A 27,407-nucleotide genomic window follows, 5' to 3' on the forward strand; every position below is an offset into this window, starting at 1 on the left:
TTTGGCTGCCAGACACTAATAGTCAGAGCGTCGCGGGCAGCCACACGCGTACACCGCATTAGTGGTTGATGACTGATTTCATGATAAGCGTGAGGTAATAGGATACATTTCCACAAATGTTGCTAATGCAATTAAATGACATCACAATACACTTTTATACCAATGCAGTGGCTATCATTAGAGCTTTCATAAGATTGAACTGACTGCAGTATTACTCAAATACCCATCAATGATATGCTGTACTAGCTTAACTCTTTTTCTTGTTGAAATATTGCGTTTCTGCAGACCTTTCAGGTTGTAACAATTCAAAGATTTCCATGGCCCTACGCCTGAGAGCTGCAAATCTATGCACGCCGCCCCCCCACCCCAGAGACCCAATGAAAAAGTTGCAAGCATGGACCTTTTTTTTTTATGTGGGCAGGAATGAAGATAAAGAGATAAAGAACGACAGCACATAGTCGATGTGACCACTAATTAATAAGAGAATTCCTCCGCAGTCCATCATCCTTAAACATGGCACACGGGCGAGATGAATGGCTTAAGGAAGCGAATTTTGTTTTCGACGCTCCTCAGCCCTGAGCCATTCAAGCCAAACTCTGCATGCGCTCTGACTATTATGTAAATGAAATCGTTTTTTTCCACTTACTTTTGGACTAATAATTGATATGATGGCTTCAGGACTGAAATTGATGCAAAAACAGTTTTGCGCCCGAGCCGCCATCGGTGACAACAGGCTTCGTGTAAAAACAATAATGAATCTTTTGACCATAGAGTACATGGTTATAGGATGAAAACACCAGATAGTGTGATTATATAAATCCCCACCCCCCACCCCCACTTTCATAACATAATTTTTTCAATCCTGCGCACAAATGAGTCAAAAAATTTCCATCTTAGCGAGTATTCATGTAGATTACATAAATATTACATACATTTCTGCTTAAAACTTGTGCTGTGTAAGATATTGTGCAGCAAAATTATACCATCAATTAAATCGGTCAAAAAAACTGGTTTAAATCCAGTTTTTACTTTGCATGCCTGGTCAGCTTATGACCAAACCAATGCTTATGTTTGTATATGATACAGTTTATATACATTTCCCCAAATGTCTAATTAATTCCCATAAATTCCTGTTAATACTCATAAATTGCTGGTAAGTTTCCAACCTGGAATAGTTTCAAAATACTCTAGATGAAGTTCCCATGGAAAGTTTCCAGAATGTTTCTGGAAATTTACCAGAAATCTTTCACCCCTTTGCAACCATATTCATTAGTGAAAACTTTATGAAATGTAAAATGTCCATCCTGCATTTATATATTCCTGTGAAGCTGCTGTGTGACAATGTTCATTGTTAAATACACCACATGAATAAAACTGAATGTAGATAAATCATAATACCGACCCAAATGATTATAATCTCTTAAAAGAAGTAAAAAAGTGGGCTGATTGGCTGATGGGATGGGCGAGTTGACACCAGCACAGTTTTTTTTTACGCAATTTAACAGAAGCAGGAGTTTTGTTGACAAGCCTAAATTCTGAGGTATTTCGCCTTAAAATGCCTTCAAGTACTGTGATATGACTTTATATTTTGCCGCACTGCCCAACCCCTACTTAATAACCTCCCAAATATATTGTGACAAAGTGTCAAACGGCGGTTATTTCCCTTGCGAGCAACAAAACGTTGCTGAAATGAAACGAACCCCCGAAATGTAGCGTTTCCAAAGCAGGAAAAAGGAGGGATCGCGTAAAAGCTCTGATTTGAAAATCTCAAAGACGTCAGAGAGAGAAAGAGAGCGCGAATGTGAGGTTTGGGGGGGTGGAATGAGTGAGCATGGAGAAAAAGAGATTAAGAGGGTGAATGAAAGAGAAGACGACAACCGAGCCTGGTCCCTGAGGACTCTGATGGCAGAGAAGACGAGATCAAGATCCTCTAAATGAATTAAGTGAGTGAGCAAGGGAGCAAAAGAGAAAGAGTGACTTGAGAAATCTAGTCAGTTGAACTAATGATGTTTCGTGTCTGACTGAATAATGAAAGCCGAGAGAAAGACAAGATGCGCTAGCAAAAGCCTACAGCCCCGGGTTTATCCTACGAGCGGTCTTAACTGCAAAATCTCTTCAAAATTAATGGCACTACAAAATAGCAGCGCGGTACACAAAAGTCTTTCACTGGTGACGCATGCACGGTGTTTATGAGGCGTGAAAACTGTTTATGGAATAAAACCATTTGAAATGCATGGCCCCAGACACTTTGCTCGAATGTACTAGTACAGAAAAATAAAAGAAACAGTGTTCGGATGTAAAGTGGAAAGCTGTTCACACCATCTTGGTGATTGTTTTATTTCTCCATCACCGCAGCAACACCATGTTTTTTAATAATAAAGAATAAAACTAATTTTAGCTATGGTTAGCACCGCCAAACACATGTTTCATGTTCTCTTTACATAGAAAATTAACACTCGTAACGTCCACAGTTCTCTATTACTTGCAACTCGAATGATTAATTAACTGATTGGTTAAATAACAAACTACACCACTGGTGTGTTACTTAGAAAACTAAGTGTTCTGTCCTGACACTGGAGATTCCGTGCTTAAGAAAACGTGGTCTTGTAGAAGGTCCACAAAATTCCCCTAACGGCACGTACATTTCAATCCTTTTTTGTCCCAGATTTGCATATGCATCAAAAAATGTTAAAATAACTTGATTTAAATACTCCTTACAGAAAGCTAAACACCTTTTGCAACCAATCAGAATGGAGGTTTCAAGATCACTGTGGTAATATCCAAGTAAACTTTCTTTCGGCTTCGCCCATTAGGGGTCCGCACGTTTGATTTGGTACCTGTTTTTTTACGCTGGATGCCCTTCCTAACGCAACCCTCCCCATTTATCCGGGCTTGGGACCGGCACTGAAAGTGGCTGGGGTCGGTTCCCTGACGGGGGATCAAACCCGGGCCGCAGCAGTGAGAGCGACGCATCCTAACCACTAGACCACCAGGGAACTACTGTGGTAATATCCAAAAAAATTATGCAAAACATTTAAAAGTCACTGCTACAAGTTCTTCAACTTGAGCGTTATTATGAGAACATTAATGTTTTGTCCATTACGCTGTGTGGGTGCCTGCCACAGTAAATAAAAGACCTTCATTAAGACGCTCTATGAAATCCTTCAGCCTTTCTTTTTCCGCTTCAACTGATTTCATCTATAGGACGAATATTACCTTATTATGTACCGATGCACCTGTGTGATTGGCACTCTAGGGCACCTAATTCGAGCTCGAGTGCTCTTGAAAAATCACTGCACGACCTGTAGAATTCAACAGGTGTAAACAACAAAGGGAAAAGAAATTGCTCTTCTTGCTATCGTAAGTAAAGCGTGGAATCTTCCGGTTGTTCGGGGAAGAACTAAAAATAAACTATTACGAGCTCGGCATAATGAGGCCCCAACACAGTCATTTTAAGCAGTTAATAAAACTAACTTAAAACCATGACTCCTAATTATCAACAATGCAGGCCTGAGTCATGCTGTTAACTATACCGAGTTTTCTTTTTTTAAGTAGGCTATATCCAGTCAAAACAGCACGCGTCAGAAATAGATCCGTCTACGGAACAGCTGCATACTGAGCTCATGTCAGGATGTTAATGTAGGACAGTTCCTTGGAGAGTGACTACCCACGCATCTATTTATCTCTGTATGCAAATCAATGGTAATACCCCTGCAGTGTTTTGTTTTGTTTTTTTATCTTCCCATCGTAGTGTGGACTTACCGAGTTGATGCATGCGAGTTCCTTGTTCAGTAGCCAAGGCAGAGACAATTTGCCTTCTCCTCTGTAGCAGGACTGGATCCGCTCTTTGATCTTTTCTTTAATGCGTCGCAGTGTGAAGAGGCACAATGCCGACTCTTTCGGGGGCTTGGCCCGGTTTTTCTGGCCCTGAGAAAAGACTGTGAACAGGATGTCCTCATTCTCAGACACCCCCAGTGAGTTAGCCAACTGTCTGCCTGGCTTGGTCAGGTAGGCATCCTGGATCAGGCGATATTCCACCCCATCCTTGGTACAACCGATCGGGAACTCGACATAGGAGTAAAACTTTGGGTCGTCAACACAAAGCCGGACGATTTTGGAAGTGAAGAACTGCTCTCCGCTGGCGTCTGGTGAGGTCAGTTGGGTGTCCAGCTGCAGAGTAAGGTAGTACACAAACTGCTCGCTGCTGAAGCCGTAGATGTAGTAGATGTCAAACGCCGGAAACTTGGACAGTGTGTCTGAAGGGATCTTGAGCTGCGAGGAGACAAACTCATCCTGGTAGACAAAGCTGAACATGTCCGCGTTCTCTTCGTTGGCCATTAGCTTGCGGCTCGAAAGGGTCGGGAAGTATTCGGATTTGCCGTCGATAGGAGTTCCGATGAAGAGCTTGCTGAGAGTACCTTCAGAGATGATGACCCCGGACATGGTCCCTGACTCGGCCACACTGGAGAGATAGTGCTCCTTGCGATGGTGAGGTTCACCCAGTTTGAAAAGGTCGTCCAGGCGCAAGAACTGGCAAATACCTTGAGAAGCACTTCCACAAGCAATGAGTCGGTTCTGACCATAATCCACCAGCAGCAGTTTGTTGACATTGTTAATTTGAGCCAGCTCATGGGGGCAGGACTGGACACTTGGAGGAGGGTAGCACTTCTCGTTGTCCACTACTGGGCCAGTCATGTGATTCCGCAGCATGGTCAGGTTGCTCGAAAGCTTGTAGATCCAGTTAACAGCACCGACATACACCTCACCAGTGGCATTATGAATGGCTAAGTGCGTCAAGCCCCATTCTGATGGGGAGAAAGTTTGGAAGGGCTCTGTGGCTTTTCCACTAGGTAAACACACAAAGGAGAGGGTAAGCAGCATAATGAGGGCACAATGTGCCCCTGGCTGAGACCACATTTCACCTCTATTCCACACGGGGCTTGATTGGACTCTGTGTCAGTCTCCAATAGACTACCGCTTCACGTTTAATAAATATAAATATATCCAAAGTGCGCAGCTTTTATTGATCCAATGCTGTTTTTCCTCCTCTTCTCCAAACGGTCATTTAGTGCATCACATGTAACAATTCTCCATCCACGAAACCTAAAAGAGAAGACAGGGGAGGGGGAAAAAAACAGCACATGAGTACAAATGGAACATTTCCTATTGATTATTCATCACACGAGAAGGGCAAGAAGCAGAGAGAAGCAACGACATCATCCGTGCTAAATAAATGGTTCAAACAAATGTGGTCCGAGGGGGCGAAACCTTGACAACATTTAATTACTAAGACGGATGGTGAGCACGTTCAAGATGGATTAGGAGACGCACTGTACATAAACTCATCATCGGATACCACGGCAGACGCACTATGGTGCTCTCTTCAATGAATTCATAACACATCCATTATCACAATGTGTCTGAGAGGAGCTTTTTGCAGATTAAGTATTCTCGCTTTCTGCCTGGCTTACACACACACACACACACACACACACACACACACACACACACACACTTTGCTGTATCAGGAAATAAACCCTTTTCAAAAGATATGGAAGCTTACTCCAAAACTTCTTCAGAACTCCTTCACATCATCTTCCATTGGTCAATAACAATGATTATGATAAATCATCCCCTAGACACCATGATCTGACTATTCAGACGATTAATACTATAATCATGGTCCCAAATACATCCAGCATTGCATTGCAATCTGTAGCAACCAATTCACCTTTTGCCACCATTAAAAAACGAGCGGTATATTCTCAGATCAGGTAATATTTCAAACTGGAATGGGAACAAAAAGTTAATATTAATGACTCATTGTTTCCATAGTAACAAAGTCTTCATCATGAGCTGATGCTATTTTTTTTTTTAATACACATTTTCTCAGCATTTATGGATGGTTTTCAAGACCGTAAGGTTTTCGGACTAACAAATGACACCGAAAGAGGCGTTTTATTTTTGTAGAACTGCATGGTATATTGTGTTTCTACATTGCATGTACGACACAGAGGTGTGCTGGATCTCGATATTGTGCTGCTGGTTTACAAAAGAAGATTTTTCTTTTTTGGAAACAACTTTCCGACTTACCGCTGAAGATGCAAACACCATGTGCAATGTTAAAAAACGTGTCAAAAAAAGAAAAACGCTCAGAAACCAATTCATTTCTCTACAGGTTTTCCTGCCTGCTGGGCTAACGATAAAATGTATGATTTGTTCACTTGTAAAACATTATTAGCAAAATCACAGAGCTCAAAAGAGGGGCTTCGCTACAGAAGAACACTCCACTTTACATTATTTTTAAACCATTTTAGTTGAGAATTGGTTTGATTCATCTAGGCCACAGAGACTAATCATTTTGCATGTCAAAGTGTATAAATGATCCATTAGATTCAGTCTGTATTTTCACGTGTAGCTAAATGTCATGCCTCATATCCTCCATCATATTCAATATCCATGCTAGTGAGGCGAGACTTTTCAGGGTGAGAGGGTCAATGCAGTCTCATTAGATCTCTGGGCAAAAAAAAAACCTGGACATTTTCCAGAGTGTATTTAATCTTTTTTACTGAGAAACAGTCCAGCAGGCGATCAAGATTCAATATTTGGGAACACAGGGATTGTTTTTAGAATGTGGGTGGCAGAGTGATCTATCATTGAAGCTCCAGATACCACCGTTATGAAAATACAATGATTTGATGGCTGCTCTCGAATGAATGCAAGGGGAAAAAAACCATCCAAAATTCAAACTGGAGTACAGGGGTTTGAGCCAAGAGAAGCTGAAGAGATAAGACGTATCTGACCAGGAGAAAGAAAGCCAAGAGAAGTTAGGAATGTTTTTCTTTCTCGCACTTCTTTTCTTTGCCTGTTCCTTATCTCCGCGGCCTCTTTTCCTTCAGCGGCTGATTGAGGGCCTTCTTATCTGTCTATCATCCCCAAGGACGAGAGGAGGGGAAGTGGCGTCACTCCACACAGCTCCGGCAAAAAAAGAGAAGAGAGGAAGAGAAAGCGAGTGATTGCTTTTCTCTTGGTGAAAATGCACAGAAAACACCAGGCCATTAGAGTGCAATACAATAGTGTATTAGAGGAAGATACAAGCTCATAATGAGGCACGGCAGCCAGCAGGAAAAAAAGCCACAAAGGGCAACATGCGAGTGTGTTCCATTACCGTGTGGCCAGGAATATGTGATTTATGTGAATAAAAACTACTTGATGTACCATTATACCAAAGAAAGTTATTTAATGTTATATATATACACACAGAGGCCAATTCATTATTATATTAAACATCTCTGATCAGTCATGCAGTCATCTAAATCAGCACAATGCAGAAAATCATCTATGGTCACAAAGTTTCAGTTCACATCGAAAAATAAAATCTCACTGGCATTGACCATGTTACTGGCGTTTCTGCCAAATGGGCATGTGTGATTATTTTTAAAAATCAAATAAAGTGGGGCAAAACACAAAAAACGTCTATGAAGCAGAAGTTCTGCAGATGAATGCACCACGCTGAAAGAACAAAGGAGAAAGGCCAGACTGGTTCAGATTAGCAGTATGGGTTTTTTGAAAGGGGTGGTCATGGAATGGAATGTAAGGGGGCTGACTTCTATTGACATGCATGTGAATACTGGAAAATGCAAAAATATAAAAATAAAAAAAATTATATATGATGAAAGATAAAATCTGACCAGCAAACCTATATCATGTAACCGATTGCCCCGGCATAACTTCAAGAAAATCCAAGATGGAGGAAACGCTGATAGAGTGGTGTCTCCACACAATTATAAAAAAAAAAATCGAAAAAGATGCTGACTGTTTTGCAGTGTCTCCGCCCATGTAGTCTTGCTTGTAGTCTTGCTGAATGTCAAATCTGACAGCCACTTAACTAAAAAAGTCCACCCTTTAGCACCGCCTGCTATTTTCCCAATCTTTAAGTCAAGTCAAGTTTATTTCTGTAGCGCTTTTCACAATGGACACTGTCACAAAGCAGCTTTCCAGAATTTAAGAATTACAGTGAACGGTGTGTATTTATCCCTGATGAGCAGCCATGGTGACTGTGACAAGGAAAAACTCCCTTAGATGTTATGAGGAAGAAACCTTGAGAGGAACCAGACTCAAAAGAACCCATCCTCATTTGGGTGATATCAAGAGTGTGATTATAGTCTTTAAACAATACAGAACACTGGAGAGTGAGAACTTACATGAGCACTGGAATGTAAGATTATGAGTAATGTTCTTTCTACAGTCTTATAGTCATTTGATTTTATGGAACCAGGAGCTACTGAGCAACTCATAAAATGGCTCAACATTTAAGATCATCACAAATCCAACACCAGCTTCTCCATGTCAGAACCTTTAAACACTCAAAGAGGTCCAATGTCCAAACTCCACATGAAGTGGGATCCAAATGGCGCTGGTACGTCTCTAGATGGTTCGGTATGTTTGCGGGGTCCACAATCTTCATGAGGTGGGACGTGACTGGAGCTGGCGCAACTTCGGGATGCCTCAGTGGAGAGGATTTAGCGTAGCTGTTCATGATATTAACAAGCACAAGTTGATAATGTGCATGTGATCAGATGTACTGGAGCACAAGGTTATGATGTGATGTGTGTTATTTGTAGGACTCACTATAAAGATACATTACAATAGTGCAGTCTGGAGTTCATGAATGTATGGACGAGCTTCTCTGCATCAGATATAGACAACGTGTCACTAAGTGTAGCAATATTTATAAGGTGGTAGAAGGCTGTTTTTGTAATATGTCCTTCAACAGTCCTGATATAGTGAACCTGTGAACACTGTAGTCTCAACATTATACTCATTTAGTTTAAACACTTCTGGTTTTGTAGTCGAGCCACCTCAAGTATTTGACGTGCCTTCCGAGATGCTTTTCTGCTCACCACTGTTGTAAAGAGTATAAAAATAAATAAATAAATTATTTTTAAAAAACATCCTTCCAGTCAGCTTGAACCAGTCTACCAAATCTCCTCTGAAAACTCCTTAATCAGCAAGTGCCAATGTTTTTTCTGTCTTTTCCGATACACGAAAAGAACCCGTTTAAGCACTTTCTAATGTCTCACTGCACAACATGTTATCCAAATCGATTGAAGATCGGTAAATACATTCTTGACAGAAGGAAGCAAAACCACAATGAACCCACAGGCTTGCCAGGAAAAGGAGGGGAAAAGAAAACAAAAAATAACACTAATTTTGCTCTCAACTGTACAAATCACATCAGGCACTGAGAACAGATGTCAATTTAAAAACAACAGTAGAGCACAGACAGCAAAGCTCATTTAGGCATGCCATTTGCGCACTGAACGTGACTGTGCGGATGTGTGTATAAGCACGAGTGAGAGAACGAGAAAATGGGGAGAGGCAGAAACCTGTAGGAGATTGTCTCAACACTCATTTCTCTTCATTTGAGAGGATCAGTCTTGATGTAGCCGACCGTAAATTTCACAACAAATTGCATCTGTGCACTCACGTTGTTATCTGGCACAGTAATGGGCGAAATGCTATCAGCGCTTCAGCCCAACACACACAAGCATTTATAGCGAGCCGAGTTAGTGCACAATGGTGTGCAGAGAGAAACGGATTCAGGGTAGTTATCAAACCTGGGCTAGGCTACAGTGCCTGGAGAATGACTGACACCTGGGAAAATGGACAATTGTCTTCTCAAGACACACACACACACACACACATATATATACATAAAATCTCCTTCTCCAATTTCCATAAAAGCATTCTTGCTCCATCTGACTCGCCAAATTTTCAATTTCCTTCCTCCTTTTTTTTTTTTTAAGCACAAGTTTTTTTATTTGCAAGTCTAGAATGAGAGTCAAAAAACACGAATCAATTTTTATACGAAAAAAGCGCACACGTGCACACTGTGTGCGCGAGGGGGACGGTGGCTGATGAAAAGAAGATAGATAATAGATGGCAAGGGCAGAAATTGCGGGACGGAAGGACCGAGAAAGGAAATTTGGCAGGGAATGATTTTATTTCGCCTCCTTTCCCTTCTCCATTTGTTTGACCCTAAGGATGTCACCCTGGATCCCCATCCAGGTACTCTCACAGGTACTTGAAACACCCCTCTCAGTACGCGCACACGCGCACGCGAACACACAGAAAAACTCCTCATATACCCAGACGGAGCCCCTGGACAGGCCGCTAAACCTGTCTCCTTAGATAATGGGGTGTGGTGGCACGGCCGGCTGCTGATTTATTGCTTGTGGCATATCAATTACAGCACTCGCTTCAGAGAGAGCGGCGCTGGAGAGAGAGAGCGGGAGAGCAAGGGAATACTGCTCAAACACACACACACACACACACACACTAACAACAAATGCTTTACTTACACACAGCTCTATAGATAACCAACATATTTTTCATGCATACACACAATTGTTAATTTTAACATATGCATTCCAATTCAAAATAGTATAAACCCTATAGACAAACAGATAAACACCCTATGTATGCACACACACACCAAACTCACCACACACAGTTAACAAGAACCTGAACCTAAGCAGTATTTCAGCAGCCTGATAAGATTCGCAACATCTCGACTCAACAGAAGTATACAAAAGTAAAAAAAGTGCAGAAAGGAGCTGGTCAGCAATGAGACGGTCATTACACAGCTCACCACGCCTGCAATTACACTAAACGAGTGTAGGGCAGTACGCAACACACACACCCGATATGCTGTAAGCTCCCCGAATGCCGTCCTCATCCGTCACACACAGAGAATTCACCAGGGCACAACTGCTGCATGGCTTCCAGCATGAGCACTCTGTGCACGAGTGTGTGCATGTGTGTCTGTGTGTGTGTGTGAGTGAGAGAGAGAGCGCGAGAGCTAGAGAAAGAGAGTAAGTCTAGGCTGAGAAGACAGCTGCCCTAAATACCCTCAAACAGATGCACTGAGCTTTTATTCCGTGTGACTCCACATCATCAACCCTTCACACACACACTTGTGTAGCAGCACTTGTGTTTGTGGCCGTAAACTGGATTACACCGTGACACGCGGCATGTCTTACAACGCGCGCGTACAAAAGTCGAACAATACATTCTGCAGCGGTCACTAGAGCAGTACAGGCATTTTGATCAGTCTCTGAGGATGTGAGGTGTGTTTCATATCAAACAATAGGCAGGTGAACAGCAGGGGAAGGGGGGGCGAAAAGTCGGTAACACAGATGCTTGAGACAAACAAACATTAGAAAAAAAGGAACTTGCAGCTATGCTGAGGCACTGGGCCAAAATTTCTTTTGCTTGCTTTTGTCAAAGTCGTCATGGGGGGGTGGACTACTCCCTGAAAAACGATTCTCAAGTGAAAAATATAAATAACGTTTCGAAATCTAACTCGACTGAAGGCAGAAGCCAAATCTTATTTCAACTGACCAAAAAAAAAAAAAAAATGCAGTCATGGTTTCATTCACATGAAAAGTATCTACTACTTATCTAAAGCTGATTTCAAGCAACAAGATTTTTTTCCCCTGAAAACAATCCATGTACCAATAGCTAGAATTTGATCTGCTACCTACAGAACTATGCTAGCTACTAAAATCAACGCTAGTCAAACTTGGAATAATTTCCATTTGGAGCTAATGTTGAAACTCCTTCAGCAAGTTCCTTCTAAGGAAGGAAAAAAGGAGATGTCACTTTCTCTGGTATACTGAAAAACACTTTCCTAAATAGCCCTCATCCTCATGTTCCACACTGCAGTCTGGTGGCAAAGGAATGTAGCTATAGCTAAAAGACTTTAATGACACACTGGCATGATTCCAGCTAGATTTTCGTTATACACTGAAGAACTTGACTGGATGCTAAATTGAACCTATTAAACCTGATGTATAGTGCAGTTACTGAGTGGATGTGAGAGAAGATTTGAAATGACTTTTCTTATTCTTGAGCCATTCAGAGGAAAGTGCCATGTGCAAGCAGTACATTTTCTTTCACAGAAATGTAATTAAGCTAATGCAACACGCTACATACAGAACCTTGTTAGAAATGGATGATTTGTTACTTCCGCTAGATTACTTAACTAGTTACTGTATGCTATTATATTATACTACATTAGTCATCAGCACCAGCTATTATACCAAGTTGGCTGCTATATTGTGCTAGCCATTACATTGTACTAGCCATTCTAGCGATTATATCGAGCTGGAGATTATATTGTACTAGCCATTATATTGAGCTGGCTGCTATATTTTACTAGCCATAAAACTGCTCTAGCTATTGCATTACACTCGCTATTACATTGGATTATCTAGTAATGCTACCCATCATATCAAATTAGTCATTAAAGCTAGCTATTATATTACCATAGCTATCGGTCATGAGTTACATATTTTATTTCATATTTAGTGTTTTTTTTTTTTATAGAATTGGTAAAATTGGCTTTCAATTTCATTGTTTATTGATCCTGTGAGAAGAAGTTTGTTACAGCAGCATGAGAAATACAGTCTTTGTCACCCTGTCACTTTTTTGGCCAACTGAAACAAGAGACTCTGCAGCACAGCAGAACTTTTACTCCTCCAGTGTACCAGGTAATAAACTTGTGCCACTACAGTACATATCGCACAAGCAGCGATGTAATGGTTTTTTAAGTGTGCACACTGAGTACATGGGGTCCATGGGAAGAGACCGAGGCGGTGAATAGGGGAGGTAGATTGGGAGGTAATTAGGAAACAAACAGGTGCGCCTCCCTTTTATCTCCCCTCCCTTTGCCGTCTGTAGAGAGCCTCCACTCCTCCACACTCACTCGAGGCACTCCAGAGGAACATTTCCTGCCTCGAATATGTAGAAAAATGCACAACGAGAAAATGAGCGCATGACTGGTTCGACTAAATTATGCTACATTTGAAAACTTGTGCGCAATTACGACATGCATACTTTGTGTGTGTGCCCCAAAAAAACCGCTGTATACACGCGCCCACCCACGCATGTGTACATGTATGCATAAACAGCACGCAGCAACAGACCACTCATTGTCTTTCTCAAATTGTTTTGTCATTGTCTTTGTATGGATTCATGTTAGATGAACATGCCTATGCAATGCTGCTTGGCATTTCTTTCTTTCTTTCTTTCTTTCTTTCTTTCTTTCTTTCTTTCTTTCTTTCTTTCTTTCAGACAGAAAAGCTGGAGCATAAGGAGTGCACTATTCATCCCAGCTCTTCTAAATCTATGTAATATCATTATCTCACCCAGATATCATGTGCATCACGCTCAAGGCTTTCATTCATTGCTCGTGAAAACAAAGCAGCTTTCGTCTGTGCTCTAGAAGCTGCTCTTTATGGACGCGCGGTGCAGAAGAGACACAGGGCCCCGAGGGGAGCGAGGACACGAACGTCACAGAGTAGGAAACAAATGAGGAATGTGATGTGAACTCTGCTGCTAGGATGCAGATCTGCAAACCGCAGCCCACCCCACACACACACGACTTTTATTACAGTAAACTCATACCATGTGTTTGTGTATGTGGCAGAGAGGCAGAAAGAGTGAGAGAAAATTTTGAATTTTAGTTTGAGAAGCCAAATTGAGTGTGTTTGGGGAAAAAAGGGAGAGTGACAGACATATCTAAAATCTGTGAATTTAAGAAAAAGAGGAATTCAACATTACAGTGAGAGAGAAAGACAGAGATGGACAAAGAGAAGAGAGGCACACAGAGCTTGAGACTGAGTAAGAGAGATACAGACACCTTCTAAAAATCAATCTTAGGGGTGACCCTAGCATTTACTCTGTTATCACTGCTCTACTGCCTCTCCTGTCAATTTGGTCAATCTATAGAACCTTCTCTCTCTCTCTCTCTCTCTCTCTCTCTCACACACACACACACACACACACACACACACACACACACACACACACACACACACACACACACACACACACACACACACACACACACAAAATGACTTCATCTAGACACCTGTACCACTGTCCAGATTATTCTTTGATAAGAGATTTACATTTTCTGCATGGTGTGGTGACAGTATTAAAAACAAAACACACACACATTCATGCATCATTTGCATTCTGCGGTTCATCTCCACCACCTCTCCACCTCTGCCTCTCCACTCCCATTGAAACACAGCACAGAGCTGGTGCAGGGCCTCCAATAAAAAAAAACAACCTCAATCATCCTGAACAGTCCCGCTGAGCCCCAATCAATCAGTCTCAGCTAGCCAGAAGTCGCTGAGCTGTGGTCTTCACTTCCGTAACTGCCACGCCGTTCACTGTAGGCTGCTGCTCAGTGGGTCGGCCTGAACGAAAGAAGAGGAATGGAGGAACGGACAGAAGACGAATAAAGGAGTGGCCTGTCTGTACGCACACTCGCACAGAGACACAAAAAAGCACATTCTTCTCAGAGTTTCCTGAGGACGATCGGTGGGTAAACACATACATGTGCAGCAAAGCATTTCATACACAGTGAGCACAAGCAAAAGAGAGAGAGATAGAGAGACAGACAGACAGAGAAAAAGGATGCAGGGGCTGTTGACTGTGCAAAGGCCTACTAACTGAAAGGGTCTTTCTTTATTGGCTAGCAGAAGGGGTGGGTGGCGAGGGAGGAAGTGAGAGAGGAAGAAAAAAATTTAAGAGGAAAAAAGAGCGAAAGAAACATGAGCTGAGAGATAAAGAAAGAGGGAGTGATTGAACACTACTGGGAATGAAGATGGATAAGAATGCAGGGCGAGGGGGGTGAGATAAAGAGAGAGATAGATAAAGAGGGGGAAGACTAACAAAATATTTAAATAAGCTAATCCACATACCCATTCAGCATCAGTGTCAATTGTGTCCATTATGTCTATTTTAGTGTACTTAAGCAAATGACCCAACACACACACACACACACACCCCTCTACACTTTTTTCCATTTCTGAAAATTTTTTTTTTGTCAGTCCACCGTTACATTATCTACATATAGTTTGTTACAATACTAAACTGCTAATAAATGCTAGCTCAGGTGCCAGCTGCTAAACCCAAACATGTACACACAAACAAAACTGAAGTGTTGCAAAAGCTCATCACTAAAATGTTCCCAGGTTCATCTCACCACAAAGCATTCAACTTCAGTGTCAGGGTGTGTTGTGCTGATTCTCTAATCTCCTGTGGTGTGGTGAAAGAGCAGTGCTAGGGCTTCAGGCAGTCAAAAAAACATTGCAATGTTCTTGACAGAGACTAATCCCGTGTTTAATCATGTTTCATCTGGCTTGATGTATTACCTGACTTTGCAGCTGCTCGATTAAAGCATTTATTGCACCAGGAACTCCTCTCGCGTCCCGTTACTAAAACCAGAACTAAATAAACCCGAATACATCTGAAAACACATCTTTTTCTCTTTCCCTTTTCGCCATACACCGAGACACCGTTTTTTATTTTGCTTTTTTTTTTTTTTTTTTTTTACATTCTCCCAAGGTGGACTGAGAAAATAGAGATTTTTTAATCGTGTGACTTAAGTCAACATGCACGATATAAAAAACATACAAGATGGCAGGCGATGCTTTTCTCTAGTTGTTGCTCTGTGCCCGATATCCGGTTTGATAGCATTGTTAAAAGATTCGCGCAACCGTCAGATCGCAATCGAATCTGTTCAGAGATGGAAAGTAAACAAACATACACTGTACTTCTCAGTCATACTCGTGAGATGAGACATGCTCACTGGCAGCCAGTACACTTCCTGCTACGACACTCACCCATAAGCCACTAATAGATTTTAACTAGTATTACTAAAGAGGTCCCTTCAATATCAAAGTATTTTGAACATACAATTTTCACTGCAACACACGCAACAGGTTCACCAAAGTGGTCTTTTTTAACACCATATGACTACAGCACAATTGAAGTGCCCATTTAGTTGGAATGTACGATACGATTTGCGACTCAAACACAGTAAATGGTCGATTTTGCAGTGTGCAGCATGTGCATTATCTAAACCAGTGCTGTGCTCCTTTCTGGAGTTCGGGGAGAACAAATGGAGCCAGCTGCTGGGACCGTTTGCTAACACTGATTGTTGTGAAGCAGGTTCAGCAGTGTGTATGTGTGTGCTGATGCAGGCTGGTTGAAAGAGCAAAAATGAAAACATGAACACTATAAACTCCAGCTCCTGCTTTTAATAAGCTGCAGCAGCACACAAACTCTAACCAGTCTGCTCATTACACACACCCGAGTACAGACTGCTGCAAGCTCGATTCATAAAAACTGAAATATTAAGAGAGAGAAAAAAGTGTACAATTTATTCTCTTGTGGTACATGACAGATGTGTTTAAGTGTGAAGAGCTATTTGAAGAATAAAGACAAAAAGGTATGCAACCTGCTGCACACCTTCACAGACTTCCATTCAGTATTCTTCATTAGAATCGCTCAAAAAAATGTTGAGGTGAGACAGAGGTACCAAACAGGAGACAGACAAGCAAGAGTGTGTGTGTGTGTGTGTGTGTGTGTGTGTGTGTGTGTGTGTGTGTGTGTGTGTGTGTGTGTGTGGTGGGGGGGGTCAAATCAAGCGGAAGAAGGAATTTCCATGATTCTTCTGCGCCAATCTTAAAACTTCCCTCCTGACCTTTACAGACAAATAATTTCATTTCCTGTGTGTGTGTGTTGACAAAGCGAGACTCAGATAATGAATAAGTGCACTAACACCCCAAATATGCCCTCTTTCACTCCTTAGCATTCTCATTATTAGAAAGGGTACATTTGCATCTTAAACACAAATTAATCTCTTAATTGAATTGCAGATTTTTGTCTTTTGTAGATTCTGTGTGTCAGAGAGAGAGAGAGAGAGAGAGAGAGAGAGAGAGAGAGAGAGAGAGAGAGAGCGCTTCTGTTTTGCAGAACTGAAGGAACTTTTACGCTATACACACAGTGACTGGTTTAGTGAGGCAGATCATGATGTCCTTGGGTAACAAACCCAAATCATTTTCTCCATCGTTTCAAGCAGTGTTCATTTGCCGTTCAAACAGCAGCCTGCACCCCAACTACATTTCATACTATTATTAAGAGCCATAAACCTATTTAAACATATCACAGAAACCAGTTTACGCCTGTGTTAAGGACTAAGTAATATAATGTAATGTGCCATGTACTTTTCTGTAACAGTCACCCGTTCCTGTTCACTTTTCCTCGAATTAAACCGGCAATACATTCTTCTCCATTTCCTCTACACTGGCTTTGTATTTAATCAGCAGCTTATTAAAGGGACGTGCCAGGGTTGTCCGCGACCTCGTCTTGAACCCATCTGCTATGACCATAATTGCGGGTCAGAAAATTGCAACCCGACGTCGCTGTATGTCGAGGAGAACGCTGAACTTAGCACATACTTCCGCAGCGAGGAATATCCTCTCATTTCGTTGAAACCCTGTGCAAGTAAAATACTGTATTTTTGTCTTGTCAAAAAGAAAAATTTTAGCTTAAAAACGATACCAACGAAGTTAAAAGCTTTCATCATCCATTATAAAAGCATATAAATGAATAGAGAAATAAAGGCTTGTTCAAGACCAAACATTCAAACCAAATTTACGGAAAAATCACGAACAGACCCGAGACTACTTTTGGCTTAATAATCAACATAAAAATATGACAAAATCAAAAGCAGAAACACTAGCCTCTCACACACCTACCACAGCCGATCCACATGTAGGGGAAGTCCATTTCTACTACAAATAAACAGGAATGCCGTGTGGCCTTTAAAGGACAAGAGGTAACAAGTGAATGTGTGTTTTGGCACCTTACATCTCCCCGAGCAGTATGCGCTGTACAGTCCTGATTAGTGAGTAAGGGGTGACTTATTCTGGCTATCAGCTCTTTAGTAGCCAATAAAAGAACTTGTTACCCTCTCTCTCTCTCTCTCTCTCTCTCTCACACACACACACACACACACACACACACACACACACACACACACACACACACACACACACACACACACACACACACATCCACACACACATCCACACACACGACAAGCTGACCATGACATCTTTGTGATAAATGACAGGCCACTCGTATGCTTTGTGTAAATGTATGTATATGTAGCCTTTTGACATCAAACAATGTAACATACGACATATTCCAACACTGAAGAAAATCACCTGCAAAACACACACACACACAAGTGCAGAAAAGGTGACAAGCTATAATTTGTGACTCGCCCATGACAGACAGGCCCAACTGTTGTTACCCCCAGGACAAAGCACACGCGTACAGAACACTACATTTCATTGCAGGTTATATCATAGAACTCGCTCCAGGTGTAACAGCTCCAGCCACACACGCTGACACGAAACCAGACGCAGACGGAAAGCGATGTCGGCGTGCGGGTTTGCTCTCGGGAGGCAGGCTCCTGTATCAGGACCATAACCCTCCGCACACCTCTGCCAATCATATGATTGACAGCAGTGCAATCAGGAAGCTGATTTTTTCGCTGCAATCTCCAGCAGAGAAATGCAACCTGTCCTCTGATTGGCTAGCTCCCTGGAGCCATAGCAACACATCCGTTTTAAACAGAAAACAGCCAGAAGGAAAGTAAACAAGAGACTGGTGTTATGAGTGAACCCCCCATGTGAACATGGCTGCAATTATGTATTATATAATGTCACATATGGATGGAAGTAGTGAGACAGACAGACAAACAATTAGAGAGTGATAGTCAAATAGACAGAGACAAGCGACAGATGAACAGACAATTAAACAGAGAGAAAGACAAATATAGACAGACAGACACAGACAGATGAAGTGACAGAGAGAGAAACGGACAGACAAGTAACTGGAAACTGAAAATGATCCAAGGAATTCAAAAATGTGTAAAGTTGCCTCAGAAATGGAAGGGAAAAAAGGCAGACACCTCTATGTACATCCTTATTTATTTTTTTATTAACAAAATTCTATCCAGCTAACAGCTAATTGGATGCTAGTGAACAGTATAAAATAAAAAGACGTGCTACTTTGTTTCTAGTTGATGCTGTGAGCAGCCATGTTGATTTAAATGAGCCGAAAACACCGTCTAGACTCTCTAGCTAGGAATTTCACACTGGGAGGGCATACGCTGTAGTTTTTCCTAGACGGAAGTGGGAAATTCTCAGCCAGGAGTTGGACGCCGCGACCGATCCGCCTCCTGCCAAAACAGTGCCGCTGATTTCCTTTCCTTTTCTTTAAAAGTCTGCTCAGAAGGCATACGCGGTGTCAATAGAGGGGGCAGAGTCAGTCGGTGGGGTGTGTCAGTCTGTCAGGGGTTAAGCAGGTTTCTTCATTCACAGAGTCTTTTTGTTTCTGCTGCAATTTCAAGTCCCTGCTCTAGAAATGACTAACTGCTCTCTTAAAGTATACAAAGTCAGCTTTATTTATAAGCATGCTGGGTGCAGCATATAGTATTCACAACACTTTTAAAATGCTGTGGTGCTTCCGAGTGCCAAGCATGATTAAATAAACTAATAATACCAGCGAATACGCTGCAGTCGATAGAATTTGGGACTAGCAACAACACTATGTACTCCTTGTATATACTTCCAAAGTCCAAACAGCCATTTTTAGATGTCTGTTACCCTCTGCCTTCAACAGTGGCGGACTGTTAAATAATTTTTATTTCGTTACTGTACTTTTGTACAAGTACAATCTTTGGACAAAGGTTAATGGACACCTGATAAGATTTTATCCTATTTGACATTTATCCCCCTTTGCTGTTATAATAACTTCCACTCTTCTGGATAGATTTTGTAATGTGCTTGTGGAAATTTGCGCTCATTCAGCCACAAGGGTGTTAGTAAAGTCAGGTATTGATGTAGGGTGAGGAGGCCTGGGGTGCAGGCAGTGTTTTAATTCATCCCAAATTTGTTCAGTAGGGTTGAGGTCAGAACTCTAGAGCAGGCCACTCAAGACTCAAGTCACTTTGTCTAAATACTGTTTGCAAATTTATGATCGTTTGTTACAAGAACAAGTGTAAACCCATAGTTCTGGTAAAAGTGTGTGTGTGTGTGTGTGTGTGTGTGTGTGTAGTAATGGAGTTTCACAATGTGTCTAACAATAAAAAATCTCTCCTTGAAAAAAAGCCAATATAAGCAGGATAATGGAGCACTGAATGAAAAAAGTATAGTTCTCATAGAGCAGTACTTCTGAGACTTAGCAATTCAAAAGCCAGTTCTTTTGCAGTTTTACTCAGGTGGAAATACAAAAGAAGAAACCTTTTTTTTTGTTATATTACAAAATCTTTAACTCAAGAACAGTAAGTCAACCACTGACCTTCAAGCTAATTGTCCATATGATGAAAAATTAAATAAAAAATAAATAACAAAAAAAAACATTAAAAGTAATATTAATTTTTTTTATGAAATACCAGTCAGGAGACAGGACCACATCCTTCATTCCACTAAGAATTTATTTTATTTTATTTTTTTTTTATTTCATCAGACTCGTCAATAAGAGACTGGACTGACACACACACACGGACACACGCACGCACGCACAATCTTCCATTAACATTCTCTGCACAAAATCCCCACCAAATGTTGTACAGTATCTCTATCATATGGACACTTTATTTGCACAGTGTGTCTCCTGTTCAGTGCTGCATTGTTCGTCATATTTTGTTGTTGCACTAAATGATGTTTGCACACATACACTTTATGTAATGTCCTGTTCATAGCTTTGTTTGTTCTAGTTAGTTTTGTGCAGCATGTTAATTTATGTTGTTTAAATGTAGCACCTCAGTCCTTGCAGATCGCTGCTCATTTTACTTTGTACTGTAAATGAAATGACAATAGAGCTACTTGAATCCACTTTGAAGAGCAAGACAGCAACGTGTCATTTATATAAATCAACTGTTTTGCTCTTTGCTCTCATTGCGCTAGAGTGCAGTTGTTTACGGCCCACACTATGCACGCACACACACAGAGCAGGTAAAGGGCTGTTAGATTGATACCTTTAGATATCTGCTAAAGATGAAAAATGTAATATGTGCCCTTTGATTTCATATATTATTATAGTAATCTTTGCCTCTGGAAAGCAGTGAGCCATCCCTCTGCTCCATAGACAAGTTCTGCAAAACTAAAAAAAAAGAGACATGTTTTAACAGGGCTCGTCTGGAGAAACACACACACAGACAGAGAGAGAGAGAGAGAGAGAGACAGAGAGAGACAGAGACAGAGACAGAGAGAGAGAGAGAGAAAGAGAGAGAGAGAGACCGCGCACTTGCGAGGAAGCCCAGGTCTTCAGTAATCAGCAGTCTAAGCTACAAAATGTACCTCTTAATAAAATCAGCTTCAGCACCACCATATGCCATTTCACAAAGGAAGAAGGAATTAGAAATGAAGAGAGAGGAGAGCACCAGGACAAGGAAGTGAAAAAAAAATTTATAAATAAAAGATGGAGAGAGAAAGAGTGGGAAGGAAGTAAACCCAAAACAGCTGTTTGGCTAGCAGAACACCAAGAGTCACAGAACAAGAATGAGAGCACAAAGAAGAGTGTGTGTGTGTGTGTGTGTGTGTGTGTGTGTGTGTGTGTGTGTGTGTGTGAGAGAGAGAGAGAGAGAGAGAGATACAGTGACACAAAGAGTTTAATTTAAATCTAAGTCAGCTCAATCACTCACTCTCTCCCTCAATCACTCATTCCAACTATCTTCCTCTGCAGCCTATGAGCCCATAAAACACATGTTTAGCAATAAACAGACGCACGCGCACACGCACACACACACACACAGCTGTTCCCCTGCTCACCCTCCCCTACTCGCTCTCAGCTCTCCTCTGGCAGAGACAGCAAGGGCGTAGGTTTGGTAAATTCCTCACTGTCCGTCCTGCTAACGGAGCAGAGGAATTCTCCACATCTCGTTAGAGAGGCAGAATCCCGAGCCAGGCTCGCACTCGATCCTCTTTAGACATCTGGACCTCCAGTCAAAGACTACGGCACGCACTACCTCACACCCTGAGACACATCACCTTGCTCAAACTCGCTGCTCTTCAGAAGCCACACACTGCATATTTGTCTTTTTCCCCTGCATTAACTCCCCTCTCTGTGAGCAGAGTCAGGTGACCACAAACACACACACACAGACACTAAATGTGCTGGACATATGAGAGAGAGAGAGAGAGAGAGAGAGAGAGAGAGAGAGAGAGAGAGAGAGAGAGAGAGAAAGAAAATATTATACTTTCATACAGAAACAGAACACAATCAGAATTGCAAAAGTACACACATATTTAGACACACACTCATTCCCAGACGTGTGCACACACACATTCCCAGACAAACTCCCAAAAAACACAAACACATGCTCCATAGGAAACACACACACACACACACACACACACACACACACACACACACACACACACAGGTGTAACAGCATACGTAGCAGGTATGTAGCATAAGCCTGAAAGCACTATAAAGTGATGAGAGTTAGGAGCTGGATGTAAACCTGTTTCACCATCTGCTTTCAACACTAACTACAGACTAAACTGCATTATCCATACAGCTTTACCCCACCACAAACAGTCAAACTGAATTTTACTTCAAGCGCGGGTTTATTTATTTTAAAAAAATACAAAAAAAAAAAAAAAAAAGTACACCGTCTAACCGGATTTGGAGCGCCGCTAGCACAGTTAGCAGCAGTTTCCTCCGGTATAACATTGTATCAGTTCGCAAAACCTTATATGAGATTAATGCCAAGAACTGAAAGGATTAGCCTTGATCTCCACTTGACTCCAGTCTGACTAGTTCATCCAGTTCATGTGCAAGTGAGAGAGGGGAAAACAAGGCAAAAAAACCTGTCCAACAGTTAACAAGGGGGAGGGAAGGGCTGAGAGGCATAGCATCTGGAAAGGCAAAGAACGAACAAACGTGTCAAAAATCCAACAAGACGCGCAAGATTCCATGGTGCGAAACTCACGTGCGAACCGGAAAACAAAGTGTATTCCTTTCTTGCTTGCGCATACTAGGGCAAATACATTTTAATTATTCATCAATGACTCGGGACTTGTCAGCGCAGGATAAATCCTCAGACAATTAGTTGAGCCGAGAGTACATTTCAGTAGCGATGTTTACGCCGCTGAAAGATTTACAATCGATCGTTTTTTTTTTTTAATCTTTTACTTCTCAACGAAAGCCGGAACCTTTTCAGAGCCGCTCGAGTGTTATCTTTAATAACGCCACCTCATTGAGGATCGGTATCGTCACCGCAAATTCGTTTCCCCAGCTAGGACAATAAATTAAGAAGAAAAGACCTCACCCGGCGGCCTCATTCAGGTTCGAGCGGCGTCTGCATCTTATCTTCAGGGGAGCGGTGGCGGCTTGGAGCGCTGTTTACAATGCAACATCAGACGGTTGACTAACATGAGCGCGTTGAGTGAAAAATTAAATTACAAAAGAGAAAAAAAAACTGAAGGAAAAAAAAAAACGGCGCGTTCGGCGTCCGACGTTAAAAGTTAACGAAGTATTATCCTGCAGCGCCGTGAAACAAAAGCGTGCTCTCCTGATGGCCCACACTGGCTCTCTGTGATCGTGTGTCCTCTCAAATCTAATCTCATCTCCATAAAAATCCACTCTGAATCATTGCTCTTTATCAGATTGGAAGAGTCTTGGCCTGCTTTTTAGACAGAAGTGGATTGTCCAATTCAGGCCGAGAAGTGGGAGGGTGTGTGTGTGGTGGTTAACAGGTCAAAGTGCAAGACACAGTGCCATAAAGGCAACCACAGAGCAAAGTAGTTCCCGGCTCAGCTTCGAAACATGGAAGAGTGTTTTACATATAAAAAAAAAGAAAAAAAAAAAACACGAGCCTATCATGCAGACTAGCTGTGCCATTTATAACAGTGGGATCTTTTTTTAGTAAGAGAAAATGGCCCCAAACAAAAAGCACAGCACAGCAATTAGAATTTAATTAGTGATAATGTTATTAAAACTTTTTTTTTTTATCACCCAGCAGGAAAGGAATCTAAAATGGGAGGATGATTTAACCTCTGCCATAAAAAACTCCCCCCACCCCACCCCTCCAAAACATGCACACGGTGTGCAGTGGTGTCTGGCAGCTGGAATTCTCCCCCCATAGACTATCACTATGCCACACAGCGGGCCATGAGAGAGAAAGACAGAGAGGAAGAAAGGGAAAGAGAGAGAGAGCGAGAGAAAGCGAGCGAGAGAGCGAGAGAGAGAGGAAGGCTAAGGGGGGAAACCCTGTTGCCGTGCATACCAACAGCCCGGGCCACGTTTGCTCCACACATCACGGCTCCAAGAGTACACGTGTGTTTCTACTTAACATGGCAGACATGCAGAGTGGAGGAAAAGGGGGAAAAAAAACATGTTCTCCATGGAGTGAGAGACTACAGCAGAGGTCATGGTGAACTGATGAACCGCGGTCCAGATGCAAACCCAGCAAGATCTTTCGATGGACCAATCTGTGCACGGGGGAAAGAAATTCTGCAGCGGAGATGATAAACACTGCGAATGAGAAACACTGTCGTTTTTTTATAGCAGATTCTGTGCTGCGCTGTATCCAGTCACACGCATTTCGCTGAAGAACAAAAGCTAGCAACAGGGCTAAAAACACTGACTTTCATTGGCAGTGAAGATTCAGGATCTTGGACATTTAAATCATTATTATTAAACCCTCCTCTGATTTCTTCATGCAGTCTAAAGCTCATCAGTGTGAAGTACATTCTTAACTTCTTCCAGGGATTCATCATGCTAGCTGATTATCTGGCATTTCATATAAGTTTAAACAACTTTAGACACATTCGCTGACTGGATTTTTGTATATAACTACATGTGTGATGGGCTGAGAAAAACAAACAAAGGTATTGTGGAATAGATACCTGAGGAAATTCTTATATTTTGCAGTTACACAGAGGACACACACACGGATGACTTTCTCTTCCCACACCATTACACCCGTAAACATCAATCAGGCCTAATGGAACAAATTAGAACCAAAAAAAGAAAAAAAATCATATACTATATCAAGCAAATTACCATTAGGAATCCTGATGATAAGGGCTGATTAGGACAAGACAGAAGCACTTAGCATGGCTAAATAAGTTATGCCTCGTAGCGAAACAGGGATACAGCAATTAGCTTTTAGCTGCTAGCTTGGGATAATGGGGGTCTCTTAAAATGCATACCAAAGGCTAATCTACACTGAAATGGCATCTACATTTCACCAGTCATTTACAATGAGGGCAAAACAGCGCTATCAAAGAGTCTTTGGACCAGTTACTGAAACAAAGGAGCTGAAAGAGAAAGAGACAGGCTGAAAGACTGAGAGATGGATGAGGTTGAGGTTTTGGAGGGTCAGAGGCGTAGCAGATGGGGCACGGCAATGCTGGTGTGGGTGCTGTTGCATTCCAGGGGATTTGCGTACGCACTGATTCCCCTGTCTAAAGCCAGCAGCGACTCTGCGCCGCCAACAGCCCTCTCTCTCAGATCCCCAAAGAATCCTAAGACATGCTGAAATAACATCCAAGGCGGGAATTTTAGCTTAGACTAGTCCGGCATTGAGATCGCGTAGCTAGTAAGTAGCTAGCATTTGATTTGTGCTCCGGATCGACTTTAGGCAAGGAATTATACAAAAAAAATTCAACAGAATAAATCTTGCCTGGCATTCATGTGCATTTACTCTTTATCCTCCTACGCACACTAGCCCATATGTAAAGGTCTGTGAGCGGGCAAGTTTGAAAAATACTGCAGAAAAGCTGCTATGTACTGCAAACAAGCTTAATAAATTAAGAGAAAGGCATCTGGAGCTTACATGCTCATTCCAGTGCTACTTAGAGACTGGCAGTGATCGAAAAAGGAAAAAGGAAGAAAAAAAATCCTAAAGAAAGGCAGGAGCATGTTCACACACCCCTTCGTGTGCGCTTCATCAGTCAGAGCCAAACCAATGACCTTTCACCCCTCTGCCTAAATACCCTGGGCAGCTCCGTGGCAACCGGTGACAAAGCTGATCTCTTGGCTATATCTCGAGGTCGCTACGTAATTGCTGTACATGCGGATAATAGCTGGGAAGTTTCGAATGAGATGCGATCGCCTACTGAACGGAGCGTTCGGAAGAGAAAATTAATGCCGTGCATCGTTCTCACTCTGTCACTATACCAGTGCGTAATCATATGCATGCTCAATTGATTTGGTTATTCATAGCCATGAGGTTTGCATCTGTCACATTTCAGCAGGTTTCTATCAGTCTGTCGGCTGCAGGGAAGAGGCCGCTGGTGAGCGAGCAGCATTCCCACGCTGGAGTCAAGCTGCTGAATTATTCACTTCAAGACTCGCTACACACTGCAGGAGAAGTGCACAACAGAGAGAGAGAGAGAGAGAGAGAGAGAGAGAGAGAGAGAGAGAGAGAGAGAGAGAGAGAGAGATTCTAAACAAGATAGCATGTGAAACCAGGGCTCGGAGCGTACGCTGATGTTGTAACTGCGCGCACTCATTCTACAGATAACATCAAGCGCTCGCTTACTGATCAATTCGGCTCGAGACTCCAGACACATCCGGCCTGAAAGCCTCGCCTTCAAACTAAACCTTAAACCAAGATCAAGCCAAGACATTGTTGTATAAATTAAAAAAGCATGTCAGTGATCAAGAAGATTGATGGAGGGATGGCTGGCAGAATGAATAGACCTTTCTGCTGGGTGCTATTGTGAGCTGTGATGATTCAGCAGGGAAGTGTGTGTTACTGTTAAGCCTGGCTAGTGAAACTGGTTCTAACAGCATAAAGAAGACAGGGTAGCTCGTTCTCTTTCTCCTACTGTCATATATTCTAGATTTTCTAACTATTTGCAACAATAATAACGTACAAGTGTAAGGGCCACCCTCGCCACTATTTTGTTTCGTGTTGTGTTTCATAAGCATGACTGACTTCCAATAATATCAACAGAGTTCCACAGTCAGTCTTTTGCCAAAACTGCTAGCACTTCATGATGTGGGATTTTTTTTCTTAACTAGGTTGTCGCATTAGCCGTGTTAAATCAGAGCTGCCTTATCTATCAGCAGCTTGTCTTTTCAACAAAAGCATTAATGAACAATAAACTATAAAGTGGTCGGTCAAAAAGGGTTTTGTTTTTATTATAGCAACTCTGACAGGTTCTGGATGTACAGTTTATATGAAAATGTCTTGAAATGTTCAGTTCACATGTTGACAAATTTTCACTGGAACAGGAAGTCGGGGCAAGTGGCTTCTCCCTCTTTTTTTTTTTTTTTTTTTTGTAGTCAATCGTGTTTTGCTTAACTCACAGCCCAGGCTAAGCTTAACTACATCAATGTTAAACAACGAGACAATGCAGATTCTATATTTCATTTCATTTCATTCGAATAGACAGGAAATCTGAAGAAAAAATAAAGCGCAGAATGATGTCATCAAAACTGATGATCCATATTTATGGCAGAAAGAGAATTTATGACACTACTAGCACACTAGCATGTAGATAACCTTA

General features: G+C 41.9%; 1 protein-coding gene across 2 annotated transcripts in view; it reads right to left on the bottom strand.

The window, feature by feature from the left end:
* plxna1b (plexin A1b) overlaps positions 1-27,407 on the bottom strand; it is a 190,557-nt gene that overhangs the window by 154,904 nt on the left and 8,246 nt on the right. Inside the window, exons 1-2 of one of the 2 annotated variants that reach the window (XM_046870466.1) lie at positions 23,216-23,554; positions 3,763-5,103 (exon numbers count right to left, since the gene is read on the bottom strand). In XM_046870466.1, coding sequence (XP_046726422.1) covers positions 3,763-4,917 — 1,155 coding nt within the window. In that variant the 5' untranslated portion in view covers positions 4,918-5,103; positions 23,216-23,554. Of the gene's footprint in view, positions 1-3,762; positions 5,104-23,215; positions 23,555-27,407 lie in introns of those variants that run through there. The other variant, XM_046870381.1, reaches the window with a different exon arrangement.

This window comes from Silurus meridionalis, chromosome 1, assembly GCF_014805685.1.
Source record: "Silurus meridionalis isolate SWU-2019-XX chromosome 1, ASM1480568v1, whole genome shotgun sequence".
NCBI lineage: Eukaryota > Metazoa > Chordata > Actinopteri > Siluriformes > Siluridae > Silurus > Silurus meridionalis.